The following is a 26,680-nucleotide window of genomic DNA, read 5'->3' as shown; positions in this document are numbered from 1 at the left end:
AGCTGTGCAACTGGTGCTATTCTGATCACCTGCGTTACCACATCTGCGATTTCATCATGGACAGCAAGTTAAAACAAAGAGCAAACGTGAAATTCTGCCACAGAGACGTTTGACATGATTCCGCAAGTTTATGGTGATGCTGCAATGAGTCGTTTGAGGTGTTTTGAGTGGCACACGTGCTTCAAGAGTGGAAGAACATCACTGGAAGACGATGAGAGATCAGGAAGCCCTTCAACAAACTCAACCCCCAAAAATGTCACAACCATTCGGCAACTTGTGCATGAGGATCGTCGGAGAACACTCCACAACATTGCTGCCATTGTCGGTGTGTCATACAGAACAGTCCAGGGAATCCTCACATGTGATTTGAACATGCAGCGTGTTGCTGCCAAGTTCATCCCCAGGCTGCTGACCCAGAAGCAGAAGGAACACTGCGTCAAAGTCTGCCAAGAACTCCGTCAGCGTGCCATGGATGACCCATCCTTCATGTCGAGGATCATTACTGGTGACGAAACTTGAGTGTCCATGTACGACCCTGAGACGAAGCAACAATCTTCACAGTGGAAGAGCCCATCATCTCCATGACCAAAAATGGCGAGAAAGGTCTGCAGCTCAACCAACTGCATGCTCATTGTCTTTTTCGACATTCGCGGCATTGTGCATCAAGAATTCATTCTCAGGGGCCAGACTGTCAGCGGCGAGTTCTACTGCCAGGTTTTAAGGCGTCTGGGAGAGGACATTTGGCGAAAGCGACCGGATCTGTGGGTGCAAAAAATTGGATACTCCACGACGACAAATGCACCCCTGTCACCGAGCTCTCCTGACATGTGAGTTTCTCACCAGAAACAACATGATCTCACTTCCGCACCCACCCTACTCACCAGATTTGACTCCTGAGACTTTGCCCTCTAACTGAAGATGAGGATTCAGCTCAAAAGTCACCGTTTTGACACCATTGTGCAGATCCAGCACGAATCGCAGAAGGTGCTTGACATGCTTTGAAAAGAAGACTTCCAGGACACATTCCAGAAGTGGCAAGAACACTGGGAGTGCTGTATTGCTATGCAAGGGGACTATTTTGAAGGTGATAGTGTGTAAACGTAGATAAATAAAGTAATTTCTCGTAAACAGAGCTAGTCTTTTTGATACCACCTTGTAACATACAGTTAACTCTTACTATAGTAAACACTCACGCTGTAACAAATCACTGAAAAGCTGCATATGCAGAATGCTATTCTAAAGGAAATTCACTATTCTCTACTGTACACTGTAATAAATTATTCTTGTAATTCCTGTGTATTTGCCATAGTGAGAATCAACTGTGTAGATATTTCTTAAATAATGATTCTTTTCTGGGCCTTAGCATTGCAGTTTTCTCACACATATTCAGAATATATGAAATATCTGCTAGCTTTGAGAATATCAAAATAATTCTGTAGTCATTTTTTAAGCTGCCAATAACTTAAAAAAAAGCCAGTCTGGTTGGCCGAGTGGTTAGCTTGTCTGCTCTCCAGCAGCCAGGAGGCTGCGGGTTCGAATCCTGCCGTGGGCATGGATGTTTGTGATTGTCCTACAAACTTTGTGTGGAAAAGGAATCTGTGACCCTACCACTACCTGCGACCTGACCCTACCATTCTAGCAGAAGACATCATTGCTAAAACCATGTGAGGTACAGCAGTGACTATACAGCGTCTATGGACGTTAAATGCAAAATTTCTTTTTAATAACTTTAAGAATGTTTACTGTGAATTCATCACAACTATTTTTGTTTTTCTTACATTATATATAATTGCATTATTGCTATAATTTACAAAATGTCAAAAATTAATGGATATGTAAGTGATAATGTGCATAATTTTTTATTTTCCAGAGTTTTCATTATTTGCTCAAGAAAGACTATTGCCACCTTTGTTACCTCCAACTAGTAAAGAGTTTTCACAATCACAGCTGAGGTCCAGGTCAGGTCAGAGCAGCCAGAGAAGCTCCTTGTCCTTTCAAAGTGATGTTGGAAAATTGGATGGTGTACTTACTGTTTCTCCTAAGGTTTTGCAAAGTAGGAGAGAAAATAAGATGAGGTAATTTTGCATTTGAAATATATATATGCTGTGCTATGTTGAAATAAGCATTGGGGCATACTCTGTTTTAGAATGAAATACAGGTATTCCTCGATTAACACAGTTAATTAATCCCTCGATGTTACCACGTAATACGAAATCACGTTAATAAATCTAATAATCAATGGTAAAAATTACAATTCATCCATTTCCTAAAAGAGTACCAGTCTTTTAGGAAAGATAAAAAATGAATTCAAAGTAAATGTTTAATAAATACTTGTGCCTACATTATTTACTGCAATTTTTTATCAAAAGAAGTTATCAAGAGTAGTTGGAACAGTTAGTTTTTTTCTTATCGGCAGAAATTCTACGATAACAAGCAAATGACTCTCCATACTTTGGCAAACAAGCAATAAAACATAAAGAAAAAAACACTGCTAATATAATACATGATGATACAAATTAAGTGGATATTGAATTCAACATTATTTCATAGCCAAATATAGAAACTACAAGAGTTTCATGCCGAATATATAGAAACTAAAAGTTTCAGCAGATGCAAGCATAAGCAACCTTATGGGCAACTCGTAGGAAAGGTGGAGTAAGCTCCAGATCGCTTTCCTTAGTATTTTCCATAATGTAAAGCACATCTCATAGAGGACATGTATGATAAATAAACCTTTAGCTCTCTATTTCAGTAATACATGATGATTTTTTATTTTCAGTTACAATCTAGAAATTATTGAACAAAGAATAAAAAATAAAATAAAAACTAAACCATACTATACTGACATCGGAGGCTGCAGTATCTCTCAGATACAATTTACTGTCAAATATCACAAACCTTTACATAACATGTGTTAAACCAAACTGACAGCAAAAAACAAAAAAACAGTGCGGAATATCACTCGTAACATATGAATGCACATCTACTCGTGACCGCCAAGCTATACATTGAATTGTGTAAGAATATTTATATTAAACATTTTGCATTATCTGTCAGATCAGCTGGGAGCTCCGCAGGGTTAAAGGCGCATTAATCAAAACTCTTGCCGCATATAACAAGGGATTGCCGCAATTAATTTCGCCGCATTAAGCAAGGGGATACCTGTATATGTTTATTCCTGTTGTTTTTTATATGGAAAATGTACAGACTTTGAAAGAAGTATTATTGTAGGCAGTTTCTTATCCATTTATGACTGGTAAAGGACTGAAACATTATTAATCACTTGAAATATGAGGGCACCACCTAAATCAGGAAGTTGACACAAAGAGATCAGAGAATGTTCTGAAAGGCAGTTCAGCATGGAAATGATCAATTAAGAGTTCAAGTGAGTAGTAGGATTCTTTGTAAGGAGCTACATGGTGCTGGTTTCATCATATATTGCAATCAACAACAAAGACTACACTGGTGTGAATTATGAACAGAAATTCTGTTTAATTTCTATTCATTATTTCTTCTTCAAAAGTAAGTTTTAACATCTCATAGAGTTCTTTTGGAGCTTTTCCAGCTTGAAACACATGCACATGTATTTCTCTCTCTCTCTCTCTCTCACACACAGGAAAAATAATTAAAGTTTATTGCAAAAACTTTTTACCTAAAGTTTACTCTTTAGCTCTTGTTTGCTCTGATGACACTAGTATTACATTAGAGAAAATGTTAGTTATAAAGTTATAAATAAACTTTAATTCTTTTTTTCCTCACCATATTTTTAATCTATTAAATCTTGTGTGATAATGTTACGTTGCACATGTAAGCATAAAAGCATAAAATCAAGTTTATCCAGAAATTTGTAATCACACCAATTAGGCTCTCTCCCTGCCTGCAGAAAGTGTCCTATTTTCCCATCCAATAAATTGAATTGCTCTCCTGAATGAATGTGAAACTCAAGTGACATAATATCTTAGTTTTGTGCATTGTGGAAGGAGGTGGTCTAATATTAATAGTAAATTATTTATACATGAATATTTTGTTATCATGTTATTTAATATCAGTGCTCATTTGCAAATACAAAAATTAAAAAAAAAAAAAAAAGAAACAGAATGCAACAGTAGGCACAATTGAAGATATTATTATTATTAACATCTGACCTCCATGGAGTCATGAAGATCAATACAGATGATACGAGAACATATAGAAACTGCAGCAACTGCCCTAATACTGAACTGACACCCACCCACTCACTCATATTTTTACCTGTCCAGCAATTACAGCAGCCTTGCAAGCAATAGGCCCTAATCCTGAACAACAGCTCTATACAAACAAAATCATCGACATAGCCAAAGCAGTCCAAGGAGCACATGGAAACATCTAAGACTCTTCAAAGGACAAGACAACAACAACCTCCATGGAGCCAGAGACTCATCATGGGAGGTACACACTATTTCCCACAATGCTTGCTCGTCCAACCATGGCTTAAACTGATTCAATGTGTCTACATTCACAACACACTTAGGCAATCCATTCCACTCACCGACTCTCCATGCAAAGAACAACAAATGTTAACGACATATTGCTGACCTGGTTGTCCGAGTGGTTAGTGTATTCGCTCTCCAGCCAAAAGGCTGTAGGTTCGAATCCTGTTGTGGGCATAGATGTTTGTAATTGTAATACTAGTGGTGATGGGCAGTAAATGGTGTTGGTGTAGTTGCAGTTAGTTGTAGTTGGTGGATTTGAGTGAAGGAGACAGAGAGTTGTAGAGTAGGTGCCCTCCCCTTGATGATTCTTTGGATTCCCTGGAGGTATCACATAATAATAATAATATAAATAATAAAAAAGGCATATAATAATACAATAAAATTTAACAGGTACACCATTGCCTCTAAACACAAATCCTCTAAAAAAAAAGTCCTATATAAGAGTATTTACATTATGGTAATTTATGGAAACAACTACTATGTTAGATTAATAATTTTAATCTACAACAAGGTAGTTATCCAACATTTTCATCTGCATATTAGGTTATTGTCTATAGTGTATACATGTACACACACACACACACATGCATCTTTTAATACATGGTAGTTTGACCTCAATGAAAAAAAAAAAAAAACATCAAAGCTAGAGTCCTGTTATTTATATGGCTAGAAATCACTATCAGTTAAGATATAGCGTTGAGGGTGGAAATCAGTATCTGAAATAAGAGGTAAAATTATTGAAATTATCAATACCTGAATTGCCTAGAGTCCTGGATTGCAGATTGCTGGAGAACTTAAAACAGAAGTTGTGTGGGTTGAATGTGTATACATACTCCATCCATATTCTTGATGGGTATTTTTAGGCTTTCTTATTGTTGAAAGGAAGCTTTAAATTTGCAATCACACCAAAACTTGGCATGCACACAAGGAACAAGTACCTTTCCAGTCAATTCAGCATAGGGTGCCTATAGGACACAAAATATAAAATTGGTTGCTGCTATAGGCCAGGGGGTGCTAAGGATGATGCGGAAGACATGCATTATCAAATTAGTACAATGAGCGCAAATTAAATAATTATTATGAGGAACTTTGTAGAAATAAATTGGAAGGAAGAATGATCATATGGCAGGAAGGAAATAGAATTTATACACTTACTGAGAGATAATTACTTGAAGTTGACAGAGGGTAGGTACTCAAGGTACAAGAGTGTTGGATCTTATTATAGGGTCAGAAGACTGGTCCATAACTAAGATGGCTACATTGCCTTCATTGGGGAAAGTGAACATGTCGTCTTGGCTTGGGAGGTAGCAAAATGTGGAAATTCCATTTAAGAAGGGGTATTATGTGGAACTATAAGGCAGTGATTATGATACACTTAAGAGGCAGCTTGAATTGTTTCAAGCTGCCTCCTAAGTGTATCATATCTCTGAGAGGCAGCATGATTTTTCACCCACGTTTTTTCAAATAATTCTCCCCACATTGCTTTACCCACACTTTTCCCAAACCTACTTCCTTTAACAGCAGATGAATGGATTTTGCCAGGATAAGGAGAGCCAACAACATCCAAAAAAGTATGTCTGAATTTTCCTCCTATATTATTCTTAATATATTAGTTTTATAACACATCAGTAATGTCCTAAGAATGTGTTGTTTAACACATTCTTTGTAAACACATGTAAAAAATGGGGCACTCCTAAACGAAAGTAGGCTATACTAGCCATAAAAATAATAGTCTATTTAGAGGAGTAACATGGGAATTTTCCCAGAAATAATACCTATATCTTCCCTAACCTCTTTTTTATCTGCAGTTCCTGTATCATATTGTTTGTCGTCCACTTTACACCAAATTGTGTTCTCTTCTTTGCTTACAGTATACAGCTGCTGTTGTTGCTAATAAATATTCCTTCAAAAGTTCCCAAACACTAATGATATCTCAGAGTTCCAATTCTGCCCTCCATGGAACTGCCCCAAGTTCCATGGAGAATTGATATCTAAGATCACCTGTCTTATAATTCCACATACATTCCTTTCTCTTTGAGACTCCTTCATATATATATTCATCTTCCAAGTCAAAATCACATAGTGACTCTCTCCAACTGTGGAGAGATGCAATCTCAGTTATAATCAGCTCTTCTGATGCTATGACCAAATCCAAAACTCTTGAACCTCATGTTCCTTCTACTGCATGTTGCTCAACACATTTGTCCCTCAAAAATCCTAGAATTTCCATTCCCTTATTACTACATGCATTTTCCTCTTCCCAGCTTATACTGCTGTAGTTAAAATCTCCCATAACAATCATTCTTCTTGCACTTGCCAGGCTCAACTGCCTAAACATCTGCTGCTCCTCACCCTCTATGCTCCCTGGCTTGTAGCAGAACACCCCACTAAATATCCTTCCTGCCCACCTCTACCTCACACCATATGCTTTCAAAACCATTAGTGCCATTGCCTCCAAATCCTCCCTCTGAGAGGACAAGTTATCACTTATCATAAGCAGCACTCCTCCACCACGTTTTCCCTTCCTATCCTGTGGTAAAATGCTGGTTGAAGGAAGATGGTATTCCTGTTAGTATACCATCTTCCTTCAACCACGTCTCAGAGATCCTAATAATCTTTGGACAGGCCGATGCTATTACTCCATCAATTCATCTCCTTTATTCCGGATACTCCTGCCATTAGTATAAAGAATCAAGGCATACCTGTCATTATCCCCTCCAACTTCACTGGATTCAGCATTACCCGATGTATTCCCCACCCCCCTTTTCCCAAATACCTATTCCCACAAGAGACCACCCTTGTATTTATCCTGCAATTATCCATCCTGATAATTCTAGTTTTCCTGCATTGACACACCGACTCGTTCAGAGAACAGCATTCTCTCCAGATGCCTGCATTCTTCCTCATTCAAATGCAAGCCATCTCTCATGTGCAGTTCCATTCTCCTCAAATGCCCTCCAGTCATTCACATATGCCAAGCTTCTCTTTCGACAAATTCTGGGTATTATATTATTCATTATTGATGCTATGCTCTTCCCCACAGCTGCATTATCATACCTGAGCAAAACACAAACTATCTTCCTTCTCTGTCTTCTACCATGCAACCTCAAACATGAACTTCGGATCTCTTGCCACCCAATTCACACTGCCTCTCAAGTCATTCATGCCCACCATCACAATCATCTCATCCACTGTTCCACCTCACTTAATTGTCATAGCCACACTTTCTATTGTTCCTCCAGGCAAACACTCCTCCTCAGACATTCTATCTTGCACACCACAGATCATCGAGTCTCCATACATCACACCTCTTACTATGTTTCTTCCTTGCTCACCTGCATTCCTCACTCGGTCTCTCTCTCTCTCTCTCCTTTAACATGTTCTCTTTCTTTGTTCCCCTGCTTACCCTTCTGTTGTCTCCTGGCATCTCTGCATTCCTGGTTCCAGCACTCTCTTCCATTTTTCTCATTTCCTCTCTTTTACTGGTTCTCCTATTCTTTCCTCCTCTATCATTCCCATAACTCTCTCTCTCTCTTTTATTCTGATTCACTTTACATTTATCATTTCCAGTCATTTAATCTCTTCTTTCATGCTTCTCAACTCATTCCTGAGACATTCCACTTACTCTTTCAGTACATCTATCTCTCTCTGCAAGCTACCTACTCTTCCATCAGATATTCTAGACATTCAAATTCATCACTAATTCTAGTTTCCCTGCATTGACACACTGACTCGTTCAGAGACCAGCATTCTCTTCAGATGCCTACATCCCTCCTCATTCAAATGCCAAGCCTCTCTTTCGACATATTCTGGCTGGATATTTTAGCTGGAATGAAAAGCTTTATCAGCAAATTGAGAGGTACTGCAATGGGTTCTTCAATTATTTTGCATTGGTTAATTTCTCATTTTATACTCTTATTCTAAAGGAATTTTCAATAATCTTATAAAAACTGAAGTACTCTCTAATCAGCTTTCTGTATGTGTTCATATTGGTCTCATTTCACATTAAGAGAGGTAAGCCATTAAAGATTTTTTGAGCCAAATATATATGGTGTTTGTGTATTATTTCTTTTTTGTGCTTTTGGAATTCAATATTTTAAGCCCAGTTTTCTGTAGAAGGAACTTTCTTTTCTAATGCTTACATACTGATTATCAGACATTAGTATCCTGTAAATATACAATTGTCAAAGTGGTAAGATATTTAGCATTCACTGTAATGTCTCTATATTTACTGATGGTTAAAATGTGATTAATGATTAATCCAAAATATGGAGACATCATCTATATATTTTTGCTGTGTGGAATAATTCACATGAAGAACTTCTTACAAAATATTAATAACCTTCATCACATAATCAATTTCACTATGGAACTTGAATCAAATGGAACTATGTCTTTCCTTAATGTTCTCATGAAAGGAGAATTGATGGCTCTGAATCATCTGTTTTTTTGCAAACCTTCCTTTTTGGATCAATATCTCCATCAGACTTTGGCTCACTATCCTTCACCAAAAATATTGCATTATTACAACTGGGAATCTAAGCTAATATGAGCTCTGGGAATAACTTCTTTCCAGAGCTCATATTATCTGTTCTTCATCTAATCTGTTTCAGAAAGAAATTTCTACAATTAAAGAAACTGCCATTCTCTTGATGATTACAACCTCAAAATAGTATAGATTATCAACCATTTTATTTTAACCTCTATTACAATGTTTCCCAATCTTTTTCGAGTCGTGGCCACCTTTTATAATAAGCAGTTATAATAAGAAAATAATTTTTTCCAATACAATTCTAACCTAATATTTAATTAACCTAACATTTAATGCAATGGTTGTACTTGCATCTGGGCAACCAGCTTCAAAATTTGTGGTTGAGTGTTTGTTAAAGCCAACCCAATGTCATCCTTAACATTCACTCTTTCTTGCCTTTATTTTGATATTGAAAGAGATATGTAGAGGCAAATGGAAGTAAAACTCAAAAGGCAAGCATGGTGACATTTGGATATGACTGATATGTAGCACACCATAACTGAGTCAGCAATTTTTCATAAAACAAATTATGTACCAAGGAATTGTTCCACAGATCCAAGAATTCATCCTGTACTTCATCAGAATGCTGGCTACATTCAGAGAAGCAGATAGTGGGTTTCGTACCAGTGCAACAGCTTCTTCTGTAAGTTCAGGAAAGTACGACTGAAATTCCTTTTCAAGAGATTGAAGGTGCCAAGTAATCTTCTCCTTCAGATTCTCATCCAGTTCACCTTTGCAGAGTTTTCAAAATGGCAGTGTTTCCCCAGATTTACTTTCCGGCACCAGTTTTGCAGCTTGGATACAAATGCCTGAAGATTCTCTTGAAATTGGTAAGAAATACATGCTACAAGCTGATTTATAAAAGCATAACTATTACATTAGTTTTTACCTTTTTAAAATGGATAATAATGAATGAAATCACATCACAAGGACAAGCAATCTATTATGATGCCAGGAACTACTCTGTTTAAACAAAAGACTTGCTTGTTTGTTGCTATTTTTCTAAGAGTATCATCGAGGGTGAATTTGTACATAGACTATAAAGTGCCAAACATAAAAATATCTAGAGTTACTAAGGGGGTGAGTTATTGATATTTTTACATTTGCCATTCCAGTTTGATTTACAATTTATTCTGATGATATAAGAAAAAACGGCAGAAATATTAATGTAGTTGATTTCTTAAAAGAACTTAAATTCCTTTGGCTTCATTAAAATGGAGGCAAAGGAATTTAAGTACTAAAATCAATTATTATTATTATTATTTTTTTTTTTACAATAATGGTGGGAAATTGTTATTTGTAAATGTTGAATGCTCTTCGTCATAAAGGCATTAGGTATTATAAACTTACAAATGTAATATGTATGAAGAAAAATCTTAAGGGTTTGATTTCTGAAATGAAATTTAGAAAAAAAAAATACTGAAAAAATTATTCTGGACAAATTTTTATTATAATTTTATTTATTAATTAAAATTGGAAATGTCTGCTTATATTTTTATTGACTATGTTTTGTTAGTGTTTCTGATTCGCCAAACCATACTACCACTGTTGCCAAGACTCATGTTAGGAGTACAGATTTGCCTTGTCTTCAGGTGCATACAATTCAGGTAATATATTGTCTTTATTGGGAAAATAAAATTTCTCTTGAGTCATTTTTCTCAAGATAGAAAAGTACACAGATATTTCAAATAAACTTAAATTTTGTTCCCTTGTCTGTATCCCCACCATCACCATCTCTCTTCTTACATACACTACATGCGACACTTTTCAATGACATGCTAACACAACACACTGATGGTGATGCTACTTTATGGTTTTAATGGTGCAAAGATAGGCAAAAGTCATACTGCTCCATTTCAAAGGTTATAACAGTACATAAAGTAAGACACTCACAAACATCCATGTCTGTAACGGGATTCAACCTTGCCACCTGTTGGTTGGAGAGTGGATGCATTAATCATTTGGCTAACCAGGCTGGCCACCATAGGGAGCCAGTATCCCCATTTCCTCTATTCAAGAGTACAGCATTAAAGTAGTCATGCTAGTTGCCTCAGGCAACTTCCAACCACCTATCAAATAATCCTACTCCTAGGTACTATGTTAAACTATTGGGGGAAGTCAGAGTATTGCATTATAGAAGGCACTGTCAAAACCAGCACATGGAAAAGAGACCGAGTGCTTCCATGATGTGAGTAGCATGTTGATTTTTTCACACTCACACTTTGTCATTATTCTGTAATAATTAACTTTCTGATATTACAGTAACACTGTGAATCAGATAAAAATCTCCCACAAAAATACAATAAAAAAAATCATTAAAAAAAACAACAACAAAAATACGTACAAAAAAACAAAACAAAAAAAACTTGCATTCATTTCCCCAAACATTCATGGCCTTAGCACATAGACAATGTGCAGGTTTCGGAGACAGGTTTCATCTATACCAGTTCTGTTATTTCTCAGAGAACTTCATTAGCTGGCCACACAACCATTGTCCATCCATTTTCTCTCTCTCTCCAGACTACATTCTGCATAATCCCTTCCAGTACGAGGATGGGTGCTAGTGAATTTGTCACATCTGTTATCCTAATGGATAACAGATGTGACAAATTAAACCTAAAATCTACACTTTATAATCTGCTCTGGTACACTGTCTGTATTGTTCTACAGATTTTAATAACCACTGTGTTGGATCTCTTTGATTATTTATCTCTGAAGTTTGATTTTCTACAGTCCAAACATAAAGTCATCCTTTTTGGAGACGTCACTATGTACACCTTAAACCAGGTCCACTTCTCTAATTTCTTATCATTTCAAGCTCAAAGAAATGTCAACTTATTTCCTGTTAGTAATGATCTAAATACAAATTATCCATTTAACCACCATGATACCTGATACTCCTCATCCTACTTCTAGACTATTTCTGAATCAGTTTTCCTTCCATCATCAATAACTAGTTGCGAACAACTATGATTATCTTCTGAAGAGCTATACTAGTCAGTCCAAAGATGGCTAATTAGATCAATGCTTGATTCACATGATCCTCTACAACAGTGACATGTGATTCTAGAATATTGTTATTTTGAATTGCAGCTGAAGCAGCTAAGGATCAGAGGCCAGTGTATTATATCTATTAATTGTGTGTTTTCTAGCTGCTTTGCCTGTATTGTAGGATGAAACACTCCTGTTTCTAGTAAGAAAAAAACATGCCTCTTCTGAATGAGATGAGCTAACTTACATCCAGAAGGTACTGATAGTTGAGGACAATTTGTCCATGCAATATGATGCTGCATTCTTATTTGTCTCTTCTCAGCCTCTGTGATGTGCTCTAAAATTTCAAAATACTGTAGTCATTTTTGGTCTATTTTGACAGATATGGAGCCAAAGCATCCCAATTATTTATGTCGATGTTCCATTTCTTCATATGGCCTTGAGATCCTTGAAAAGTTTCTTTGATCATTCCTTCTTTTCCAAAAAAAAACAAAAAGAACTGTTTTGGGAGGCAGATATCAGTCATTTGGGTGATGTGTTACATTATCAGTAAAGATCAGCAAAATCAAAATAATGATGTTGGTATGCTTGTCTTTCCAGTAAACTTAAGGATTATTTAAAGACAATGCTTGTAGTATTTCAGGATTTGTCAAGTGCTTGCAGGATTTCAGGATTTGTGAAATGGTCCACATTTCACTACCATACAGCAAAGTTAGGATGGAAACAGCCCTATAAACCAAAAATTCAATTTGGCTATATCATGGGGGTCCTTGTAATCATATCCAAGAGCTATGTACTACATTTCTAATGACACTGAATGTCATCATTAATGTTAGCATTTGTTTGCTGAGATGACTGCCAAGATATAGAAAATGATTTGTATTTTCTCACCTTACTTCATCCATGTATATAAATAACAGGTACTTAAAATAAAAATAAAAAATATAGAACATTTTATAAACTAACTTCTTCCCATCAGAAGCAGTTTCATTAAACTTTTTTTATTATTGAAAATTTCAGATGAAATGCCGCGTTGTATAAATCGCGTTATGTGAGACTCAGATCACATAGAAAAAGTAGGGTTATATTCTGAAATCATTTTTTTTTAATTATATATACAACGACATATCCAACAAAAAATATTTTTATTTAATTCAGGTAATTCATGTAAGTAAGTTAAGAAAACATAAACTGTAAAACATATACATAGTATAAACTTATAAAATTACAAATTGTAGGTAAACTTCATTGCCCATGATGCATAAATGTTTTAGGCAAAACAAAATAAAGTTCATATTTTAATCGTCATCACTGTCTTCAAAACGAGCATTTTGTAGATGTTCTTTATTTATGAGTGGCCTGACGTCGTCATCACTTGAAATCTCTTAGACATCATCAGTATAATTCTCATTGCATACTTTGGCTGGTTTAGTTACCAAGAAGTCAGTAATAAGACCTTGCTTACCACTATGCTGCCTACAAAGGACACTTCTCGAAGGAACTGTTGAGGGAAAGAGAGGAAGACAAAGACTGGAGTGGATGAAAAATATAGAAGACTTGACCTATCTCTCATATGAGGAATGCAGCAGAGAGGTGCAGAATAGGACATGCTGGAGACACATGGTAGTCAATCTCCTGGAGGGCGAAGACACCTGACAGGACAGGACCACTATGCTGCAGTTTTTTTTATTAAGGTCATAATAGGGAGCTAAACAAATATCCAATTGTCTCGTGAATTTCTTGGAGCGTTCCATTGAGGGATTATTATTCATAAAATAACTTCCTTTCTTGCCAAGTCCAATCCTTCTGCTAATTTCTTTAATGGATTCATCACAATCAGAATCTTTGGCAGAACTTTCCCATCCATCTAATTTCCTTTTCAACCATATCGCAAAAGCTTTTATCACCCAAATATTTTATAGTGGCCATCACTATAAAAATAAATTTTTACATAAAAAGCATTACACATTGTATGTAACTCACCAGAAAATAGTGCTGAGCTTGGGATTATCACACTTATGATTTTTAATGCTCTTTCCTGGCAGAAAAACGAAGACAATGTTCAACAATAAACACTTTATACGGTAAACAATTGAAGTCCTTTAAACGGTAAAGAATATTTCCCTAATATAAATTCGCTATTTATAACTACATGCATGATACGAGCAGACTGAAAATTAATGAACATAAATGATTTTTATGTCACACGATGAAAAATATAAGAAAAGATAAAGGGTTACTACAATTTGTAGACAGCGTTGTATAAGTACTGCGTTATTATGAGGGTTACCTGTGTATATATATATATATATACAGGGTGTTCGGGATAAATTTGACATATTTATAATTAATTATATTTTTCCGTAAGTTACATGTATTAACACACACTTCTCTTCATTTAAAAGTTTGGACCCTTCTTCATTCATATACAAGATGTCAGAAAGGATGGATAGCTGGAACCCACCTGAATCATGGAAGAGAATAACTTGTATCATGATGATTCGTGCCCGCCATCAAAATAAGGATATTACGACTGCTGCCCAATGCTCCCTGAATACAGTAAAAACAATCAGGCATGAACTAGAGACTTGCAATGGTGACTACGAGGATGTAGCAAGAAGAAAGATCCCTAGCAGACGATCTGATTGCGTTCGTACAGCAGAATTCCTCGCAAATCTGCAGGAACAGGTGTTGAAGAACCCTGGCATTGGAATTCGGGCTTTGTTCGTGGAGTTGCTAACTGTAGTCAAGCCCTGGATAACAAGGGTAGCCAATGGTAGGCCGTATGTATGGCAGCAGGATTCGGCCCCTTGCCACATCTCTGGGAAAAGTCAAAAATGGTTGTCTGAAAATTTCTACGACTTCACCAGTCCAAATGTTTGGCCTCCAAACTCCCCAGACCTTAACCCCATGGATTATTTTGTATGGGGCACAGTTGAAAAAGACACCAATCGCACTTCCAGTAATACAAAAGCCCAGTTAATGGATAAAATTAAAACAGTTTTTGCGGCCCTTCCCAGGGAGACTGTAGCATCAGCTTGTTCGAGGTTCCGAAGCAGAATTGAAGCTGTGATCGATGCTAATGGTGGTTATTTTGAGTAAATCTTGTTGATAGTATTGTAATTAACTCTGCCTGTAATGTTTTTTTGTCAATTCATTAAATTTAATAGATACAAAGAAGATTTTCTTTTTCCTTACGAAACTGTCAAATTTATCCCGAACACCCTGTATATATAGAGGGTGTTTCAGGAGGAATAGTAAATATTTTAGTAGGTGGTAGTGGCAATTATTCTGAGTAAAAAAATTAATAAAAACATGTTTCCAATTGACAATGGATGTGTAGATACAGCTATTTTAAACTAGCACACAAAAAGCTATTATGAGAGGTATCAAAGAATGATAAGTGACTTATTGTTTGTATTTATTGATTATTTGAGTGTTACAAAACACAAATAATTGACAAATACCATAATTTACAGTATTTATGATAAATGTTTGAAAATTCCACTGCCAACCTCAGTGCACTTTGCAACTCTTGTGGTAATAGCATGTGTTGTTCTTCAGAGATCATCTTGACATAATTTTATGTGGGCAGCATTATCCATAATGCGAGCGATCAATTCATCTCTTGTATTTACCTTTTCTTTGTATACTTTGCTTTTCATCCATCCTCACGAACCAAAATTTAAGGGAGTGAGGTCTGGAGACCTTAGTGGCCAATGAACAAGACCACTGTGTCTGATCCATCGTTCAAGGAAAGTTCAATTTAAATATTGTGTCACCTGATGGCTATAATGTGCAAGTGCTCCATCATGCTGAAAGAACATACTAATCCTTATAGCCAAGGAAACATCCTCCAGTAGTATTGGAAGTTCGTTTTGCAGAAATTGTAGATAAATGAACCCTGTAAGATGATTTGGTAACACAACGGGCCCAATCAAGTGATTGTTGATCATACCGCACCACATGCTTACAGAGAAGTGATGCTGGAAATTTTTTTTTACAGTCGTATGTGGATTTTTTGTACCACCAATGCCAGTTATGAGTGTTGTTGATACCGTCACAGGAAAGTAGCTTCATCAGTGAACAGTATTAATGGAATTAATGGACAATTAACATTTAACCACCGACAAAATTCCAATTGACTGCCTTCATCTCCTTGAGAAGGTGTTGCACCTGCTATATGTGAAATGGATACAAACCTTGCTCACAAAATTTCATCATACTCTTGTATGTGGAACACCAATATGTGCAGAAAGTCTCTGTGTGCTTGTAATAGGAGTACATTCTACAGACTGAAGAATGTTCTACTTCATCCACATTTTGTTATTTTCCATGTTCAGAAGAAATAATTGCTGGGAACAATACCAGTCTCACACAGTTTGTTATAAACACTAGTAAACACTCTTAAATCCAGTACTCTGTAGTTAAGAAACCATCGATGGTATTCTCTACAAGCAGCAAAAGCAGTTCCATTACAAAAACCATAAATCAACATCATATTCAGCATGTGTAAAGATGAAAGCATTCTTAACAACACTACTAACACAAAATTGCATCAGGTTATAACTGCTTCTTGGTCACATCTGATTCAGAGAGCTGTGTACTGATCACCTGATGTGCAGAGCTTTTGTGCATCAGAGCTGTATGTACCATCTTCAAACCACATTCATTGACAATTGGACACATGTTCATATGAACTTTTTTAAACTCAGAATAATCGATACTTCTACCTATCAAAATATTTACTATTCCTCCTTTAACACCCTGTATATGTTGGATTTGTATAACTAAAAGTGTATTTAATAATTTAAAAAATTATTTCATTTTTTGTAGTTTATTATAATGCACATGTTAAAAAATAAATACCTTTATAATTATTCATATTTGAATGAAATATTATAACTTCTCCCAAATCGCCTTTTCCTGAGAGGTGGTAGGTCAGTGTTAATGAAATTTTAAAAGGGATATGTGGGCATTGGAAGTTTGGAAAACACTGGAATGCGCCATGGCATACCGTTATATAAATTAGAGGATATGGGATTAGATTATAAAAAAGTGGTATATGAGGGATGCTAATCTGCAAGATAGGTGCATTGGGGACCTGAGGGGGAGGAGGAACATTGGAGGGGTAAGCATTGTTCTGCTGAAACAGACCATCGACTGCACGATGCATGAAAGCCATGAAAGTGTGTAGGTGATCAACCAGCCCATTTTGTAGTTTGCAGCATTTAAGGCCCTCTCCAGACACACTAAGGGACCTAATGTGTAACATGAGAAGGCTCCCCAAACCAACACAGAGCCATCACCTCCTTGAACAGAGCCAACCTGGCACAAATGTGGTCTATGGCACCATGTTATCGATGCTACACTTGCACTCTCTCATCAGCTCAGTACAACTGATAATGGGATTCATCAGACCACATGACTCTGGTCCACTCTGCAGAGGTCCAGTTTTAATGGCCCCAACACTAGGCAAAGTGCAATGTTCGATGATAAGCTCTCAACAGTGGTACACAATTAGGGTACTCTCGTTGCCCACGGTATGCAGGGTACAGCATACCATTTGCCCACTGACGCTGCTCAGACCTCCAACATTGAAACTGGATGTGATTTATGCACTTGCTTTAAATTATTATTTATCTATCTAACTCCCATGTAATCTATTCTATTAACTCTGAGTATGCGGTCAGATATTACCTTCTTCAAATATACCTTGATTATTTCTCATGCTACCACACTGCTTCAAGTTGCTTTATCAGTATATTAATGGCCTTATAATTCCACATCTATGCCTTATTTGAGCTCTCGCCTGCATTGTCACCTTTCAAGTCAAGACTCGATAATCATTCACCACTTGGAAGCATGATAGACTCAGTTAACAGATCCAGTGTTCTGCATGTCCTTTCCATCAGATACTGCTTAAGATAGTTATCTCTGAGCAATTCTATAAATTCTTTTCTCTAAATTTGGATTCTTTCACCTCCTTCTGATCTTTGTTCCCATAGTTGAAATCACCCATAATGATAACACTCTTTTATGGAAGTTTTTTCACTTGACTATGCTACTAATTATATATTGGGTTTTATCCTTTATCCAAGTGTTAGCAAACTAAGATCTGGAAAGATAGGCACATCTCCAAAAAGACCAAAATTAAGCTTGTTGAAACCTTAGTTTTTTTTATCTGATCTTTCTCTATGCTTCTGAGTCTTGGACAATGACAAAAGATGACAGAAGAAGAATCAAGGCATTCGGGCTCTGGTGCTGGAGAAGATTGTTAAGATTGTCTTGGACAGAAAAACAAACAAACAAAAGTATCCTAGAAGAACTGAATATCCACACAAGACTGATAAACATAATTGACAAGAGAATAGTGCAATATTTTCGATCTTTCTCTATGCTTCTGAGTTTTGGACAATGACAGAAGAAGAATCGAGGCATTCAAGCTCTGGTGCTGGAGAGGATTGTTAAGATTGTCTTGGACAGAAAAATGAACAAACGAAAGTATCCTAACTGAATATCCACACAAGACTGATAAACATAATTGACAAGAGAATAGTGCAATATTTTGGACACATATGTAGAAGGGAAGGCAACTACCTGGAAAAAATCGTCCAGGGTAAGCCGTGTGGGGAAAAGAAAAAGAGGAACCCCCCCCCCCAACAGGTGGATTGATCAAATATCAATAATCAATGGACTTAAACTAGAACAAGCAATAAGAGAAGCACAGGGGAGAAAGAAATGGAAGTATCATCAGGAAGGTCACGAGTCCTCAGCCATGAGGAGATCCAAGATACATATATAATTAGTAGAGCAGCATACAAAATTATAGTAATTATTTCGGTGTCCTGGTGATTTGAATGTAACTGTTTATTATAATGTTCACTATTGAATTCAGTTTAATATTTTTTCCCCTTTAAGGAGGATGGCCCATCACTTCCTGATATATTATATGGTATGAAGCTGACATCTGAAATACATCCACACTCTCCAGTTGAACAAAAGTTAGAATTTAAATACAGGCGGCCTTCTTTCTTACCTCCAATCAGCAGTGTTGATGTGCAGTCAAGAAATAAACAGGTTAGAAAACATATTTTTATCACTATTTATTATGAATTAGTTTTACTTCCAACATACTCAAAACAAAGTTAACAAATTGGCTTTTTAAACCAATTCAATATTATGGTTCATCATCTGTTTTCTTTCTAGAGAGAAATCTGTTATCAACACTTCAGATGGCTGTTTTTTTTTAACATATTAATCTCGTCCATAAAAAAAAAAAATTTAAACCTGTAGCACATTAGTACCATGGGTGAGGTAATGGTTATGTAATCCAGAATTCCATTGTAGAGGCCTCCAGTCTATAATGAGATATCCAATAACTGGGAGCTGTCTCATACCAAACAGTGAAAATCATCTACTGCCTTTGATGATGTATTTGTATCTTCAGGTTATATACAATACAGATAAGCAGCCAGTTTTCTGAAGAACCTATTCTCTAAATTAGTCATTTTATTTTATCCTTAAAATGTTTTTTTTTAATTGTCACATAAGAGTAATAGTTGTTTTTTCATAAAAAATTTTTTTCAAAAAAAATTTAAACCTGTAGCACATTAGTACCATGGGTGAGGTAATGGTTATGTAATCCAGAATTCCATTGTAGAGGCCTCCAGTCTATAATGAGATATCCAATAACTGGGAGCTGTCTCATACCAAACAGTGAAAATCATCTACTGCCTTTGATGATGTATTTGTATCTTCAGGTTATATACAATACAGATAAGCAGCCAGTTTTCTGAAGAACCTATTCTCTAAATTAGTCATTTTATTTTATCCTTAAAATGTTTTTTTTTTAATTGTCACATAAGAGTAATAGTTGTTTTTTCATAAAAAATTTTTTTCAAAAAAAATTTAAACCTGTAGCACATTAGTACCATGGGTGAGGTAATGGTTATGTAATCCAGAATTCCATTGTAGAGGCCTCCAGTCTATAATGAGATATCCAATAACTGGGAGCTGTCTCATACCAAACAGTGAAAATCATCTACTGCCTTTGATGATGTATTTGTATCTTCAGGTTATATACAATACAGATAAGGAGCCAGTTTTCTGAAGAACCTATTCTCTAAATTAGTCATTTTATTTTATCCTTAAAATGTTTTTTTTTAATTGTCACATAAGAGTAATGGTTGTTTTTTCATAAATTGAACACAACTTGTATAAACATTTCAATATTTGATAATCAGCCACTAATTCATTATAATTCTACACAAGAGATATACGAATCCTTAGGGAAGGACTCATATCTCTTGCTTGGAAAGGTGGTCTGTGTTTAAATCTGGCTACAGAAACAACAGTTCAAGTCTTATTCAATTGCACTGTCTTACTATAGGTCAAGTGAATAGTATCTCTGCTTTCCAAGCCAAAGACTGTGCACTAATGATTCATCATATCATATTAATGAAATGTGAATGTAAATAAATTCACATTCCACTGATAATATGATGAATCCTTCCTCAGTGCACTGCACAATCTTAAGATCATTACATAATGAATTAAGCTAATTATCAAAAACTGAAATGTTTACGGAAGTTAGGTTGCAGTTTATGAAAAAACAAGAAATTATTAATTTTGCTTGGCAATTTAAAAAAATAAAATAAAAAGGCTAAAATGCTCATTTTAATGATGAAATAAAGCTACCAATTTAGAGAACAATTTCCAAACCAAAGACTGTGCACTAATGATTCATCATATCATATTAATGAAATGTGAATGTAAATAAATTCACATTCCACTGATAATATGATGAATCCTTCCTCAGTGCATTGCACTGAGGAAGGATTCAAGGATTGATTGGTGAAATGCAAGAGAGCAAGGCAAACCATTGGTGGTTAAGTGGGCATTGAAATAGGGTTGCACAGTTAAACATTAAATTGACTAAGATTAATTATAGTACATTAATACTCTGTCTTACAAAGTATTTGCATTATATTTAATCTAAAGATACAATTACAAAATCATTAGGCAAGGATATTTGTTGACACTGACTGTTGAACCTTCATCAGTTGGAGGTTTCTTTCTTTTAGTGATAATACTTTCGTGTTTTAGTGATAATACTTCTGTGAATCAACTGATGCATGGTATTCATGAACTCAGTTTATTTATGATATAGTTGCTCACTACCTTTCTCTCTCTGTTTTGGTTTTTTTGCTGTTTATAACATTTTTATTTTATAACAATAAAGGCAGATAAAATTCAAAGCAAGAGTGTTGTTGCTTCCTGTAAAAATAAGATGTGCAAATCTATCACATTAAATACTAAGATTAAACTTATTAAATTCAGTGACAATGATATATCAAACACCGAGATAAATCACAGGCTAAATTTACTTTGCACTACTGTTGTTAAAAACAAATATAAAGTGAAAAATGCTACACTACTTAATACTACAATTACTTGTAAACATGGCAATCTTATTGCCAAAATGGAAAAACTTTTCATGGTGTTGATTGGTGACCAAACTGTTGCTGTGTTTCCTTTAAACCAAGCTATTCAGAATAACATTTTCATTTGAGAAAATTATTCTAAATTTTTCATTGGCATATCTGACATAAATAAATGCTTTTTTGTGTGTGGTTCCTACCCACAAAAGGTTATAAACCTATAGTACGTTTTGTATACTGTGGATGGGATAGGGATTTTTTTTGTCATTTTTATCAATTTTATATATATATTTTTTTTGCAATTTTTTACATGCATCGATAAGTGAAAAAAAAAAAAAAGTCCATGATTAAATATATGATAAAATTCGTTCGTTATACAACAGTTACCTGGAACATAACATGTTGTATCACTACGGTATGCCTGTACAGATATCTTTGTACACATATCATGAACCATCCTCAATATAGTGTTTTACAGTGAGAAATATTCAAAAATCAAACAACAATGAAGGTACATTAAGAATGGAATCTTTTCTTGCATACAGTCATGAGATAGGAAGATAAAAATAATGATACTGTTAGGATCAAAAGAGGTGTGTGCATAAGTGAGAATAAATACATTTTAAAAACCATTATATACAGTAGAATCTGGTTAATTGGGGCAACCATTATCTATTTGGATACTGAACGAATGAGAATGGGCTGGCAATTTGGGATTTAGCTGACCAAATTGTATTCTTATTGGTTAAACCAAAATAAAAAATGATGGTACAACATGACACAATTTCATGCCGGCTGGGGCTTCGCCCGGTTAAACAAGGCCCCCGTTGTTTTCGGCAGGGAACCAGGGTGAACAGCGAAAAGTCACCTACTGGAACAAATCTGAAAACACATCCAAACTCAGCATCATCAGAGTCAAAGATCGGTATTATCAACATAAGAAGCCTGAATGGCAAAGAAATGGAGCTAGCTGAGGAATTAGATAAGTACCAGATCGACATAATAGGGGTGACTGAAACAAAAAAGACCAAAACTGGTGAGATCTTTCTGAGCAATAAATACAAAATGTTATATTCAGGCAATGACAATCAAGGAAAAGGAGTGGCCATAGTATTCAACACAAAATACGAGGCTAATCTTTTTGAATGGCAGTCAGTCTCAAGTAGAGTAATGTGGGCAAATATGAGAATGGAGAACTGGACAATGAGACTTATTTGTGCCTATGGTCCCACAGAAGGTTCTACTGAGGTAGAAGTGGAGGAATTTTTTGAGGCTTTAGAAAAAGCAACTGACACAATGAAAAAGGAAAAGTTGGTCCTTGTTGGGGATCTACATAGCAGAGTAGGAAATGATTGTCAGACATAAAAAAATGTTTGGGGAAAATTTGGAGAAAAGAGCAAAGCTAATAATAATGGCAAATATCTATTGGATTTCTGCTCAGGACATGGACTGGTTATTACTAACACCATGTTCCAACATAAAAATGTGCACAAATTACAAGAAAAGTCTCATTGACTATGTTATTGTTGATAGTGATATTTTCTCCCTGGTGCAGGACACCAGAGTGTACAGAGGATTTGAAATTGGAAGTGATCACTATTTAGTCTTGAGCAGGATAAAATTGAATTTCATATTGAAAAGAATAACATGTAAGAAAGTTTTAAAGCGAATAAAAGTTGAGCAGCTCTCAGATGTGAACTGTAGACTAAAATACACAAAGATTATTGAAGAAAAAATGAAAGAGTTTGAGAACAGGAATCAAACCTTGGAGATTCAGTGGCAAGCCTTGAAGAAAGCCCTGATTGATTCAGCTAGAAAGTCATGTGGTGAAATTGTCTGCAAGGATAGAAAAATTAGAACTCCATGGTGGATACAGGAAGTTAAAGAGGAAGTGAAGGAAAAGAAGAACGCATATGAAAAGTTCCTGGCAAATAAGTCAGCTTTTGCTCTTAGAGAATACAGAGACAAATGCAAGAATGCTAAACACTGTGTAAAACTAGCTAAACAAAAGTGATGGGAGGATTTTGGCAAAAATATAGAAAATAAATATCAGGAAGATAGCAAAATATTCTGGAGGTTGTTTAAGATGCTTAGGAATGGAGGAAAGAGTGCTGTAAATGGAGTTAGAGATGATAAAGGTGACATGAAAACAGGGGAAAAAGATATTCTTGAAGTATGGAGTAATTACTTTGAAAAACTGCTAAATGAAACAAGCAGTGATGACAGCACAGTGGTAAAAAACACTGACCAGGCATGCAGTCAGGAATACATATTCATACTTGAATTAGAAAAAGCCATCAAAGGCTTGAAATGTGGAAAGGCAGCAGGAGTAGATGGGTATTCGACCAGAAATGCTGAAGTACGGTGGTATGAGCCTTACAGTGGCTGCACTGCATAGTTCAGAAAGCCTGGACAGAGGGGCAAATTCCCGAAGATTGGAGTAGAGCTCTCATATTACCCATATATAAAAAGGGAAATAAAACTGAATGTGAGAATTATAGAGGTATTTCCCTACTGAGTATTCCTGGCAAAACCTATGCAAGTATACTTGAGAAACATTGAGAAGAATTGTGGAAGAAAAGCTTGGTGAAGAACAAGCTGGGTTCAGGCCCAAATAGAGGCTGTCAGGATCAGATATTCACTTTATGACAAATAGTCGAGAAAGAATGGGAATATAGCAAAGATCTGTATTTAAGTTTTGTCGATTTGGAAAAGGCATATGACAAGGTGCCAAGAGAGAAGCTATTCATTATGCTACAATTATATGGTGTCTATAGGGCACTATATCAAGCAATACTTAGTCTTTATTCGAGTTGTAAGTCAGCAGTTATAATTGAAGGAAGTACAGAAAGATGGTTTAATTTTAAATCTGGTGTACATTATCCCCTCTGTTATTCATTATTTATATGGATCACATTATGAAGGAAAGTATTATTAAACATGATATCAAAATTAGAGATGTTAATGTCAGCTCTTTGCTTTATGCGGACGATGTTATACTTCTAAATAAATCCGCTACAAGTCTGCAAGATTCCGTGACTAAATTGAATAACTGTTGTAATAGATATGGTATGAAGGTCAGCACTAAAAAGACGAAGACAATGAAAATAGGTAGAATCGTTGAAAATGTCATCTGTGTTTTGAATGGGGAACCTGTGGAACAAGTAAAACATTTCAGCTACTTAGGCATGATTTTTAGTGAAGATGGTAAATTAAATATGGAAATAGACAACAGAATCAACAAAGCTGGTATGGTGGCAAGTCAATTGAATAAATTCTTATGGAATAAGAGAGAAATTAGTCGGAAAACTAAATTAGCTGTATACAAGACAATGTTCAAACCAGTTTTAACTTATGGATCTGAGAGCTGGGTCAGAAGTAAAACACTTGACCAAAGACTAGAGACTGCAGATATGAGATTCCTGAGAAAGATTATAGGCATGAACAGATGGTATCAGTGGCAGTATCATGTTAAAAACAAGGATATCAGGAAAGAACTTGACATTGTCAACATCCAGTAATGCGTTAGCAGAGCCAATCTCAGGTGGTATGGTCACTTAAACAGAATGGGTGAGGAAAGATTATCAAAACAAGTGTTCTCTGCCAAAGTTGGCAGCAAAACGACCCAGAGTAAGACCAAGATATAGGTGGATTGATACGGTACAAAGTGCCTTAGACGATAGAAATATAAGATCTGATAATGTTGGAGTCTTGACAAGTAACAGACTGATTTGGAGGAATATTGTAGATAGGAAGTTAGTAATGAGGTAAATTTTTCATGAAGTACTATCATGTCCTGCACACCCCTTGAGGGTACATGGCAGGAATTTGATGATGATGATTTATTTGGGATAAATCTTAACGAACAAAACTAAATTGAGAAAATTGCCAGTGTTCTTTACTTATTTGCGACAGGAGACTGCAGCACTCAAGATTATCCCTCTGAGGCAATCATTTGTAGTTTAAGGATTATGGTGATTTAAGGAATGTTGGCACAAGAAGAGCAAAATATCATACTGTACCAAACCCCAACTTGTAAATGACTCATTAGCTTTGTTCCTCACATGTGTTAGGCAATGCATGTGAATGACTTATCATTCCTCTCACTCACTCAGGTTATGCAGCCCGTTCTAGGGGGAACAGCTGCATGCACTTGTCATCTGCCATGCTGAGCCTACTCCTCATCAGAAAAGTGTAGTTTTGTTTTTTATTTTAATTTTGTAAAATTTTGGACACTTACCAAGATTCCATGTAAAGATTTGTCAGTAGCTGAAAAAATTGCCTTCAAATCAAAGGCCATTCGCCCAATACCAGTCATTGTCATCTGGTGGAGATAAATATGATTGCATGCACAGCAAGATAAACTTCAAGAAGAACGGACATGTCATGGAAAACAGGAAGAACATCCCAAAAATAGAAGTATGAATGTATGTATCTGATGTTGAAGATGCCCTAAATCAGTGAATCTCTATTATAACTGCACAAGGATTGTGCATGAATTGTTCAGTGTTGAAAAAAAAAATCAGAGGAGCTAGCTAAGAAACTGGGTCATGATGATTTTAAATAGGATTGCATTAAAGGACTTTAAAGACAACAGGTCATTGTGTCTGTTGATATTCATGATGAGAGAAATTCAAATATGTACATATTTTGCTAACACAATTCATTTGAATAAATAGTTTGTTGCTCAGTTAAATATTAGTTTGTCTTTTTATATCTTTTTAACTATTAATTTGAAACTTCGCATATTTATTTTGTGTATGGCTCACACACCAAAAGTTGCATTGCATTAATCCTTAAATATATATAAACATAATAATAGACATATGTACTATAACAATACATAATACAGTCATAAAAGAGACATTCAAGATTAGACTACAATTGTATGTCTAGGTTGATTATCCAGTCACCTGCACTTAGTGTAGCATGGATGAAGTCTGACAGGTTTCCATTGTATGCACATTGGGCACATTCTACTGTAATACGATGAATTGTCTGATGGGGTGATCCACAGTCGCACCTGGGTGAGGCAATCATGTCCCATTTGTAAAGGTGGTCTGCACATCTACCATGATTGGTGTGGATTCTGTTAAGGGTAGACCAAGTTTTCCGAGGTAGGTCAAAACCCGAAGGCATCTGTGTTGGTGTCCACTAATTCATGATAGTCCCCTGTTGAAGTGTTACACCAGGACTTCTTCCACTTCTCCTTCATGTTAAAACTTGTCTCCACAAGATTTTTC

General features: G+C 35.8%; 1 protein-coding gene across 7 annotated transcripts in view; it reads left to right on the top strand.

Annotated features, from left to right (window-relative positions):
• LOC150096318 (protein FAM149A-like) overlaps positions 1–26,680 on the top strand; it is a 257,920-nt gene that overhangs the window by 168,045 nt on the left and 63,195 nt on the right. For all 7 annotated transcript variants that reach the window (XM_090409191.1, XM_090409193.1, XM_090409188.1 and 4 more), the window contains 3 exons: positions 1,871–2,075; positions 10,520–10,610; positions 18,916–19,074. In XM_090409191.1, coding sequence (XP_090265317.1) covers positions 1,871–2,075; positions 10,520–10,610; positions 18,916–19,074 — 455 coding nt within the window. The remainder of the gene's footprint in view (positions 1–1,870; positions 2,076–10,519; positions 10,611–18,915; positions 19,075–26,680) is intronic.

This window comes from Typopeltis vanoorti, chromosome 19 (genome assembly GCF_054136105.1).
Source record: "Typopeltis vanoorti isolate ZY-2024b chromosome 19, IOZ_Tvanoo_1.0, whole genome shotgun sequence".
NCBI classification, from domain to species: domain Eukaryota; kingdom Metazoa; phylum Arthropoda; class Arachnida; order Uropygi; family Thelyphonidae; genus Typopeltis; species Typopeltis vanoorti.
Note: the sequence above shows the minus strand (reverse complement) of the source record. Positions and strands in the feature narration are given on the sequence as shown.